This window comes from Phoxinus phoxinus (genome assembly GCF_949152265.1).
Source record: "Phoxinus phoxinus genome assembly, chromosome: 4".
NCBI lineage: Eukaryota > Metazoa > Chordata > Actinopteri > Cypriniformes > Leuciscidae > Phoxinus > Phoxinus phoxinus.
In genome coordinates this window covers 9,813,856-9,825,575 of record NC_136879.1, presented here as the reverse complement: position 1 = coordinate 9,825,575, position 11,720 = coordinate 9,813,856, and the positions used below count along the sequence as shown (strand labels likewise).

The 11,720-nt window shown below is 36.2% G+C and overlaps 1 protein-coding gene across 5 annotated transcripts; it reads left to right on the top strand.

Annotated features, from left to right (window-relative positions):
- The first annotated feature begins 511 nt into the window (after positions 1-511).
- LOC306996931 (uncharacterized protein) lies at positions 512-5,651 on the top strand. Of its 5 annotated transcripts, XM_079609886.1 has the most exons (7): positions 512-716; positions 2,168-2,193; positions 2,544-2,613; positions 2,879-2,992; positions 3,182-3,351; positions 4,802-4,902; positions 5,261-5,651. In XM_079609886.1, the coding sequence occupies exons 3-6, from the start codon at positions 2,571-2,573 to the stop codon at positions 4,832-4,834; spliced, it is 360 nt and encodes a 119-aa protein (XP_079466012.1). In that variant the 5' UTR covers positions 512-716; positions 2,168-2,193; positions 2,544-2,570; the 3' UTR covers positions 4,835-4,902; positions 5,261-5,651. The 5 variants fall into 5 exon arrangements, 4 of the variants coding, with proteins under 4 accessions (XP_079466012.1, XP_079466010.1, XP_079466013.1 ...); XR_013797214.1 differs by lacking the exon at positions 2,168-2,193 and having other exon boundaries at positions 2,879-2,988; positions 5,261-5,639; XM_079609884.1 differs by lacking the exon at positions 2,168-2,193.
- Positions 5,652-11,720: the final 6,069 nt, after the last annotated feature.

Below are 11,720 nucleotides of genomic sequence, written 5' to 3'. Positions count from 1 at the left end.
TTCATGCTACAAACCGGAAGGCTACCTAACCCTATTCATCAAGGATGTTAAACTGATCAAACGTTACAGTAAAGACATTTATAATGTTAGAAAATATTTTAAATAAATGCTGTTCTTTTGAACTTTCTATTCATCAAAGAATTTTGAAAAAAAAATTGTACACAACTGTTTTCAACATTGAAAATAATAATGAATGTTTTTTGAGCATTCATCAGCATATTCTAATGATTTCTGAAGGACCATGTGACATTGAAGTGACAATGATGCTTTTTTTTAAATTATTATTATTATTATTTTTTTATCTATTTTTTATTTATTGTTTTTTTTAATAAAATAAATGCAGCCTTGGTGAGCAGAAAAGACTTATTTTAAAAACATAATTTTTTTTACCGATCTAAAACTTTTGACCTGTAAAATATATAAAACTGTATATATATAAATATATTAAGAAAATATTATTATGAAAATTATTATTTTCTTCATAATAATAACAGTAGCATAAGCATGATCATTCATAAACTGGGGGTGGCACGGTGGCATTGTGGCGCACTGACTAAAACAGTTAGCGACCATATTTTGCGACCATTTTGCGACAACCGTTAGAGGAAAAAACCAAAGAAGAAGAATCGCCACACCGCAACGTCACCTGAAAGGTATCAAGCGAGGCTGCAGACACGGTGATATCCAGAGACTCTGCTTTTATTGAACAAAATCAGGTAGGTACAAAAAAAAACATTAATTTGATATGTTATTCAGTTGACATCAGATGAAGTGAATTAAGTCACGCCTCTTAATACCTTGAAATACTTCTTTAAACGTAGGCATTTTGCGCGGGGTCGACAAACGCGCCGGCGTTGCATAAGTTACAGACTTAAGAAATGTGAGAAAAAATTACAAATTTGTCGAAACAAAACTTTGTGCTTAAACATAATTCTGACCCTCCGTTAACTTTTTTTCTGGAGCACGTGTCTAATCTTAAACAAAACTCAGCAAACAGAGATCTTTATAATATAAGTGTCTATTTTTAAATGATCGAATTCAAAACTAATATAAATATTTTATGTTTATGTAATCTGTATAAAAAGAGAGATGTCTATCGTTCTCTCATCTGCTAACGTTAATTGTAGGCCTAACGTTAATATGTGAACACGTGAAGAGCACGCGCTTTTCAAGCAAATGTTCTGAGGCAATCCATGAAAACCTGTCAATGTCCACATCAGCTCGATAAAACATATCAAATTTAATCAGATTTATGTACTTTATGTCGTCTTGTGACGATATAAGAATGTTAATCTTGGAAAAATCGACCTCAGAAGTGGATTATTTTCACTTCGAGGAGAATTGGATACAGCTGTGAATAGTAAGTTATTCTTATGTATGTGCTAAATTGTTCTAATCGCTATATGAAATAATGTCTGAAAAACCGCAAAATGAGTGTTTAAATATTTAAATGTCGTGATTTTATATGTATTTGTAAGCAACGTATAACTGCAAATTAAAATGTAACGTTATATGCTCTAAAAAAAATTATAATCTATCCAAAACTAGAAAACGAAAATTGTCTAACGTTAAACATATTTGTCAAAAATAGACAAATAGTTTTGGATAGATTATACATTTTTTACTGTAAACTAGACTAAATATATAGTATTTTGTCAAAAATAAAGTAGGTCACTTTATGTTGAATTATCAACTGATGTTAGTGTTTGTTCCAATTCAAATCCTTTGAAATATGTATGATGATAACGTATATTTTTACAAAGAAAGATTACGCTTGAACTATTGTTAAAATTTTAATTTTGTTTGACTTATATGTGAAAACTTTAATAAAATGGCAAAACATTTATGTTATAAACAAAATCTTACCCATTCAATTATTTTTTATTGTGTTTTATTAGTGACGAATTTGGGGAGAGAATAAATATTTCCAAAGTTTCTGAAAATACAGTATGAGAATTAACTGTGTGTCCTCTTAGCTAAGATGTGCTGAAAAACTCTTAGAAAGTCTTAAATGTTGGACTGATATGGCCATTAATTTTAAGAGTTTATCCTAATTGGCACATTTTTAGTCATAAGATTTTTTTTTTTAATACGGCCCCTGATCTGTATATTTCTGTATATAAAATAGTTGTAGAATTTGAAATATTCTTCTTTATCTCTTTTTTAGGTTGAAGCAATAAAGACAGAAAAAGAGTTAAGTTTATGTTGAAGCAGAAAACCTTTATCGTATGTTGTTTCTCAAACGAAATCAATTGTACTAGGAACTAGTTTGGTTTGAGCACAAACTAGGGCTGCTCGATTATGTAAAAAATCAATAACAATTATTTTGGTCAGTATTGAAACCACTATTATGAATCTCAAATACATTAAGGCCCAGTTCCAGGAATGCACTAATCTTGTTGGTAGTACCAGTTTGCAACAATTATTAGTTAACCCTAAGTTGTTAACACTCCGGAATAGGGATGGGACAATTACCGTTTTCACTATAAACCACAATAAAATTTATTGACTGTTTGTAATATTGTTTAAAATTCAATTATCAGAGCCACGGGTCCAGGCAGAGCCACCAGATGGGACACAAGCAGTCCAGGCACAGCGATTTGTCTAAAGAAGGTATTCCTCCGAATGCAATTCACTGTGGCAAGAGTGTAAATGTTCTAAAGTAGCAGCCATGTCATAGTGCATATTTTTAACAACTGGTTTTAAGATTCTTAGCTTCATGGTTGACCTTAATTTATTCTCTATCAAGTATCATCATGGCTAAAAGTATATTGGTCTTTTTGCACTGACTGCTGAGTACAGCAGAGGCACACAACTTGCTACAAGAGCAATATCCATATTACGAACAATAATGTAATAGACACATTTCGTCTTTCAGATTATGACACGCCCATCCAAAGATCCTCTGGGAGGTCTTTCTCAGAGCAATCCTCTGCACATGAAGCCAGTACAGGGCCTTGTAGGGACCTACGATTTCCAATGTCCATGGCAAGTAAGTACTGAAGTGTTAGAGCTGGTATCAAAAACTATAAAAATGAATTGAACAGGACATACAGCATTAGCAGGTCTAACTTTGAACATCTGTTTAAGGATAACGGTAGCATAATTTTCTAATTGGCTTCTTGTCAGCAGTTTAAACCGACATGTAGACTTTTACATATGTGGTACTTTTTGTTTTCAGAATTTCAAAAAAAAGTTTTGACAAAGCTAGTTGACATCCACCTCGAGGTGAGAAGGCTGGGGAGAAGCGAGCCTCTCCTGTCGTCTGCCCACATCGAGCAGCTAGAAACGATGGACGAGTTTAAAAGAGAGGAGGAACGCCTCAAAGATAAAGATGCCTTTGACTCCCTGGTATGCACAATCTAGAAGTGATATAATTTTATGCACCATTTAATTTATAAATATTATTCTGTGGTATATAAGTCAGAACTTGTTATAGGTTGTTGTTTTTCTAACATGTCAGGAATGTTACACCCTCTCTTTAAAGGAACACTCTGACTTTTTGGGACTTTAGCCTATTCAACTTATCCCCCAGAGTTAGATAAGTCCATACATACCTTTTTCATCTCCGTGCGTGCTATAAGTCTGTTTGACGCACCCACCGCTAGCCTAGCTTAGCACAAAGACTGGATGTAAATGGTTGCAGTTAGCATACTAATCCAAATAAGTGACAAAATAACTCTTTCCTATTTACATGTTGTGATTTGTATAGTCACAGAGTGTACAAAAAACAAAGTCACATGAGACACAGACATATTTTAACTGTATAAATACTGGGAACTATATTCTCTGAAGGCGAAGCACTGCTACTTGGGCGGAGTGATAACCGCAGCACCTGAGACGCGCTCTGAACGAACTCTGCTCCTCACCACGGCGCGTCTATATAGTTCCCAGTATTTATACGGTTAAAATATGTCTGTGTCTCATGTGACTTTGTTTTTTGTACACTCTGTGACTATACAAATCACAACATGTAAATAGGAAAGAGTTATTTTGTCACTTATTTGGATTAGTATGCTAGCTGCAACCATTTACATCCAGTCTTTGTGCTAAGCTAGACTAGCGGTGGGTGCGTCAAACAGACTTATAGCACGCACGGAGATGAAAAAGGTATGTATGGACTTATCTAACTCTGGGGGATAAGTTGAATAGGCTAAAGTCCCAAAAAGTCGGAGTGTTCCTTTAAAGGTGCTTCAACTCAGCAGAATTGGAGGGAGAGATCTGAGAGATGGAATACATAAAATTTTAGACAGGTATTTTTAACAAGATCCCTACATATAGGAACATGTTACACGCAGAACACAAAACGCGTTACATTTATTGTCACAGTTTGCTGGTCGACGGAGGATGTGACGCATCTTAACCAACTTATACTATACACTTTATTCACTAGACCACTGTCCGAAACAAGAAAGCTGTGGAAAAATAGAAAAAGCTTCAGAAAACTGCATTGACTGCCATTTCCATATTTCATAAAAAAAAGTTAAACAAATGTAAGTTGCCTCTGTCATCCGCCCATATAGTGCAGCTGGAGACAATGGAGGAGATTAAATGCTTATTAATTATCTGAAATGCAATCATGAGTCCTCAAAGAAACTTGATGTGTAAGGTATAAAGAGGAGGGGATTTCACAAGTGCAAGGACAGGAAAGTATGTCATTGGAGCTATAAAATGGTCAACTTTCTGGAATCGATTAAACAGAACCACATTTCTTTAGTCTACTCTTGGCACTCACCCATGCTACAGTTCCTGTAGATTACCACACACGTGTCATTTCTAAATGGTGAATTTGTTTCCTCAGGCTCTTCACCAACCGGCTAATGTCGAGTTTTAACATGAAGGGGAAGGGGAAGAAGCAAAAACTGCCTCTAGAATCAACCAAAACATTTGAAGCAATTACAGGTACACAGCAGTTTCCCACGTCATTTAAGTTTAACACTAACTCACTTGTTTTCACTACCTCAACATATTCTAGTGTCAGTCTTAGCAAAAATATTGCAGTCTTACACCTTCCTAACATACAGCGAAGCGAGTTTACAGAACCAATCTTCAGTCAGGTGTATGCTGCCATATACCACACCAGTCACCATGGGTCTGTGCAGTATTGCCACTTAGTTGATATTTGACAGGAGGAATAAGGAACTTCTCAGCTGGTTGTTTTCACATAAAAAAATATTGTATGTGAAGTCATTGCAATGTAACACTGGTTTTCTATATATATATATAAAAATGTATATATTTTTTTGTTCAACTCTTGCAGTGGCTGTCTTGAAATGGGATGCAAATGCGACTGAGGCTACAATCAAGCTCCATGCCGCAGACCACCTAAAGCATGCGCCGGGAAGGAAGGGAGGGGGAGGGCACACGGGTTTAAATATTCTATAATTTTCTATTATTATAATTTTTTTGTTCACTTGCCGTTTAAATAATTAAATTAATTGTATTTATTTATCAGCCTGTTCAGCGCTGAGAAGAATGGGAGGGGGAGGGCATACAGGGGTGGTGAAATTTTGTGTAGTTAAGGGAAAATTCTATATATTTTTGTTCACTTGCTTTTTGTTCATTGTTTCAAATTTGTTTTAGTAATCAGCCTGTTCAGATTTTTTTTTTTAAATCATTAAAGATGTAAAAAAATAAAATATTGGCATTTCAAACTATTTATTTATATTTTTGTCCTTTTTAATAGATCAGATGTCATTTATTTCCAATAAGGATACTAAAATGTATTTGCATATCAGGGGTGGGGATAGGTCATTTATTTACAATTTTAAAGCAGTAGTGCGCACTGCTTTCACTATGACTCGAGTGAGTTTTATTGTATACCATGTGGTCATCCAACCTTGTAAACTGATGAAGGTCTGATGACCAAAACATGGTTTAATAAAGATAATAGGGTTAGAGGATAAGACAGGCCTCATTAACTATTAAAATAATAGTTGATTTGTGACATCTGAAATCAAGAAATGTGTCAAATTGTGTGAATGCCCTCTAGACATCTGTAGGTGACATTGAAATGACTTTTTTATTTAGAACCCTGTAAAGATGTTGGACGTCAATAATGATAATTTAAAAAGTTCAATGTGTACGTCAATAGTGAACGTTAAAAAGACGTTGCAAAAACGTTCATTCTGGCTCCTCAGTGGACGTCTTCTGAACATTCACTTTTTATGTCACTTGGACGTCCACAGTTAACGTTGAAAAGACGTTCGTTCTGGCTCTTAAGTGGACGTCTTTTGAACGTTCACGTTATGTCACTTGGACGTAAACAGTGAACGTCAAAAAGACGTCTAAAAAAGACGTTGCAAAAACTTTCATTCTGGCTCCTCAGTGGACGTCTTCTGAACGTTTACTTTTTATGTCATTTGGACGTCCATAGTTAACGTTGAAAAGACGTCTAAAAAAGACGTTCGTTCTGGCTCTTCAGTGGACGTCTTTTGAACGTTTACGTTTTATGTCACTTGGACGTAAACAGTGAACGTCAAAAAGACGTCTAAAAAAGACGTTGCAAAAACTTTCATTCTGGCTCATCAGTGGACGTCTTCTGAACGTTCACTTTTTATGTCACTTGGACGTCCATAGTTAACGTTCAAAAGACGTCTAGAAAAGACGTTCAAGCTGACTCTTCATTGGACGTCTTTTGAACGTTCACTTTTTGTGTCACATGGACGTCAACATTGAACGTCAAAGAGACGTCTAAAAAAGACGTTGCAAAAACTTTCATTCTGGCTACTCAGTGGACGTCTTCTGAACGTTCGACAAAGACGTTGTAATGACGTCGTTTGGACGTGTCTGTGCTCAGTGGGTATGATTGTTCACGTGGTTGGACTGTGGCGGGACTGTTTAAAATGATGGCAGATTAATCCCTAAAACATATCCAACACACTTGAAGATTCGATCTCAGAAGGAGACGAGGAAAGTGTGACACAAGCGATACTTGATTGACAGAAGCGGTTAAGTGTGGCGATACTGTAAAAACGATGGCAGATTAATATCTAAAACATTGTAACACGCTGAAGTAATACAAGTATAAAAGACGCCCTTTGTAAATAGGTAGGATCGGGGCCCCCTTCTGACACACACACACACACACACACACACACACACACACACACACACACACTCCTGGAATTCACACACACATTACACGCACACACACATAGTCCTGCTGTTCTGAGCAGACACGTATACATTGTCCAGCTGTTCTGAGCGCACAGACACAGAGTGACAAAATGGCAGAAAGTGTCTGTAACAGCAGAACAATATCTGCTTGGTATCTAGAACAGAAGAAAAAGAAGCAAGCTAAGCTTTTGAAAAAAGGATTGGACATTAATGCATCTATTGATGAGCAGTTAATCTGGTTCAAGTCGCAGAAAGACAAGATCAAATCAAAAGCATTTCCAATATTAGCAGCTCATTGGATAGTGAAAAGGTGGAATTTGTTGCGATTTAAATGGTGGTCCAGTTCCACTTGTTGAAGCAATGCAGCCTCAAATTGAAGCATACAACAAGTTGGACAAAATCATGTCTTTCAAATGTTCAGAGAAAGAAAATACAACCAGTAAAGCACGTATCGATGTCTCCAGGGTGACCATACAACGTCATCTTTTGGATTCGGCTTTTGCTTTCTGCCGTCGCTATTCATTATGTTTAGATGCACAAGGTGTTGTTTCAATCGGACTGAATTCATTCATTCAAATCAGTGAATCTGAATGTAGTGTTTAACGTGCGGGACTAAGAAATGCGGGACTGATTGTGCAAATCAGCAATGTAACGTTAGCATAGCCTAGCATTAGCATAGCCTATCGATTTTTAAAAACATTTAAAAACATTTCAATTAACAACATGGTTGCAAATATATATGTACATGACTGTGTAGAGCACAAAACAAGACTGTCGTAATTTTTGAATCAACCATTTAAGCTTGCCAGTTGCGCAGTGCATTCTGGGTACCCCTTGGTTTCAAGTAAGCTCGTGAAAATTCTTGGTTTTAAGGGGTATCTACCCCTTCCCCTTAGCCCTATCCCTAGATCAAAATGAGAATTGGGATAGCCCTTACTCTCACGTGAACGTGCAAGGGTAAGGGTAAAGGGGAAGGGGTAAGGGGAAGGGGTAAGAGAGAGAATTTGGAGAAAAAAAAACAGCGGTAAAAAAGCAATGAATAAATGTACAGAAAGAATGAACGAGGTTTTTAAACAGCGCTTCCTCTTTAAAAAAAAGGGGAGGAGACCGCAAGAAACCAAGAGTTTTTCTTGTGAAGAAACACAAGAAACCTCATTTCAGGGTTAACATACTCAGAGTTTTCACTTAACCTCATTTCTGAAACAGGCCCCTGAACAACTCGGTCAGTGACGCCATATGGAACTCGCGCTGCCTGTGAAGTCACAGCTGCTGCTCTGCTAATCGGTCAAGCACGCATAGTTAAATATTGACAAATACTGAATAAAAAGTTTATATGTGGTATAAACTGTTTTAACATGACTGTGAGGAGAATTCTACAATACAGTATAAAATCCATTCTGCAAAATTAAGTGCTATAAACAGTTTTACTACTGGCTCATTTGTGTTTAGATATTCTGCAGTCAATTAAATACTCTTATTATATTTTTGTAAAATGTTGTATTATATAAGAAGCTACAAGTACTTGTGTCCATGTTTTAAAGAACACTGCACCTACAATATAACTTGTCCTGCATGTAAGATGAAAGTTACTGCATATTTATCCGAAACAAACACTTACAGTAGCCTAAGCTATGACTACAAAACAGGCACTTATAACTGCTTATCTGTATGATAGTTAGTGAAGGTAGGTAATAAATGTTGGAAATCCTTAAGTTTGAGATTAGTTTATTTATTTATTTAATAAATCAATCAATCAATCAATGTCAATCTACATTTTGAATCATGCAGGGCTCTTATAATTTATGTAGGATGTTATCAATCCTACAGGACAGTATATGCCTATGTGGACAAATCTACAGGACTCCTGCAGCAATATCCTGTTCTGTAGGATTTTTCATTCTGTCTTGCAGGATTCCTGCATGATCCCTGCACAGTCCTTCAGGACTCCTGTAGGTTTTTTTTTTTTTTGTAAGGGTTTTATTCTAAGTAGGCTATCCCATAAAATTGAGGTATATCAAATGGGAGGTATATCTATCCCGGCGCGAATGCTTTAAGTATGAGGTCTCTGCAGAGCAACAAAAGGCGTGCCTCAATTTTGGGGTGTTTTCCAACTGGGTAGGCGTTTTACAACCTCTCTGCCTGGTTTGCTAAAACTTGAGTGGGTGATTCCTAATACCTAAATACGCTTTTCCCATCAGATATGAGTGATAAAGCGAGAAAGCGGTGAAATGAGGAGAGAGATCACCTGTCCTGCATATGGATGTAAGTGGATTTTTGTAAATTCTCATTTTGTCTAAGTTAACGTTTTAATTAGTTTGTGTAAATTTGCTTGTAACATGATTAAAGGTATAGCGGAGGATCTTTCCTAATTTTAGAAAAGACCTCTCCAATTTTTTTAAAAATGCACATGCGCAACACTCTATTTGCTCCCGACTTGTGCCAGGGCTAGCATCGCTAATCATAGCTTACATTAACTTTTACTAGCAGTGATTTTAAATGGATTTCTCTAAATAGCATGACAAACTGAACCTGTCTAGTAGAATCTTCGCGACTGCGGCATCAGTGGGAAGCCCAACCTGTGCTTTTAGCGCACGCCAGCGTGTGAAATATTCACCCAAAATCACTCTGGTCTTGTTTCTATATTCTGCGGCCTTTCTCTTCTTATCATACACTTCGTATACATTTTTTCTCTTTCGACCCTCAGCCATTTTTAAAGGAATGGCTGAAACCGTAACTCATCACACATAATACACCTGAAAGTGCGCATGCGCAAAAAGCGAAAACATAGGGACGAGCACGTACGACGGCCTTACGTAAACATATCACCAGAATGATTGACACTTAGGTGGACCAATAGTATAGGCTACCCTTCCGGAAAAAGAAAATCCTCCGCTATACCTTTAAGTTAGACAGGAAAAGCAAGAGGTCTGCCACTTACAATCTATCGCTAACCATTATTAGCAAACATTCGCTAACTTTTTGGTGCATAAGTTTGTTACTTTAGTGTTGATAGTGGTAGTTTGCTTAATTTTTTCCTGTCTGCGTATTCTAATATCAAAAAAATAGTTAGCTTGTCAGACTAGAAAACAATAGTTGTAAACAAATGTTAATGGGCTATTCCACCGAATAGGTGCCATTTATGTCCCCAGGACATTATGGCCCGGTTTCAAAGACAGGGTTTAGCCTAAACCAGGATTAGTCCATAGTTCAATTAGGACATTTAAATAATTGTCATAAACATGCTTAGAAAAAAAACATTACTGGTGTTCATCTTGAGACAAAACAAAGGCACTGATATATTTTAAGATCAGTCAGTGCAAGTTTATTTCTGTTGGAACAGCTCAGACTTACATTTTAGTCTAGGACTAGGCTTTAAAATTGTTTGTGAAACCGGGGGGTATAGGTAATATGTATTATAAATACAAAAATAAATAAAAAATAACTATAAATACATTTTAAGGAAAGTGTTGTTATTAATATAACCTAAAATTGTATCTAATTAAAAAATTATTAAAAACTATAATATTTTGGATAAATTACGTTTTATCAGTTACAGTCCAGAACCCACTCCCTTTATATATGAAATGGTGTTTGAGTGTGAGGTGCGCTGTAAGAAAACAAGAAAAGCTCCACAGAAAAGCTAAAAAAGCATTGCTTGTTAAGTTTATTATTTTTAATATAAATTTTAATGTAATATTAATAATTTTTCTGTTATTTATATTATATCTCATAACCCATTATGTACCCCTAAACATAACCCTAACAGAAACCTCTGCAGATCACTAGATTTAAATAGAAACATGATTTGACCTTTTTTAGCAGTGAGATCAGCTCACTAGTCAATGTTCAACACTCTTCATTATATCAGTGCAGGCATTAATACCTCACATGTGTAGTCAAACCTATAGACTAACATAATGGATGAATGATAAAATGTAAAATGATTATGTACAGAGGAGGAAACTTTTTAAAAATTAAAATGGATGAATTTGTTGTCTATTCAGCACATCACAATTCAGTGGAGAGGACAAGAGCCTCAACCACAGCGCTACCTTGCAGATACTAATTTATTCACATGCCCCTTCTGCACATCTCCAATATGTAAACCCAGACAGTATCATCAAATAGTGGCCCATATAGCTGGGTATAAAATAAGAGCAACTGAATATGGAGGTGAGTGTATATGCATATTGATGGGAACATGGCGGCGCCGGGTGTGGCAGGTATAGCTGCGGCGCTCTTTGCTTATGCACTCCTTGCAAATAACTTTCTCTACATAGATACTGGTCAAATTTTGAATGACTCTTACAGTTCTAATAGCATTAAGCTCACATCAGGAGACACTGCATCAATCAAAGCCACTAAACATTTTGGGCTTGGAAGATACGTTCTGGCTGTTACTTTCATTTATCCACATTTGCTTGTAAAGTTAGAAAGTACTCCAAATCGGTACTAAAATCGCAGCAGAGCCTCGCTGTTACGAACCCATCAAATGAATTATGGATCAGCATAACATATAAAAGACCACAGAGATTCGGTGACAGTGTTAATAAATCATTTTCATCAAATAATGCGTCTTGACGTAGGCAGAGCATGGTGGC

What these genes read in the sequence shown, in the direction of transcription:
- LOC306996931 (XM_079609884.1), top strand. Translation starts at nt 2,571, where the DNA reads ATGGGACACAAGCAGTCCAGGCACAGCGATTTGTCTAAAGAAG. An exon ending in CAGCGATTTGTCTAAAGAAG is followed by an intron (nt 2,614 to 2,878) that starts GTATTCCTCCGA and finishes TTCGTCTTTCAG; the next exon opens with ATTATGACACGCCCATCCAA. An exon ending in ATTTCCAATGTCCATGGCAA is followed by an intron (nt 2,993 to 3,181) that starts GTAAGTACTGAA and finishes TTTTGTTTTCAG; the next exon opens with AATTTCAAAAAAAAGTTTTG.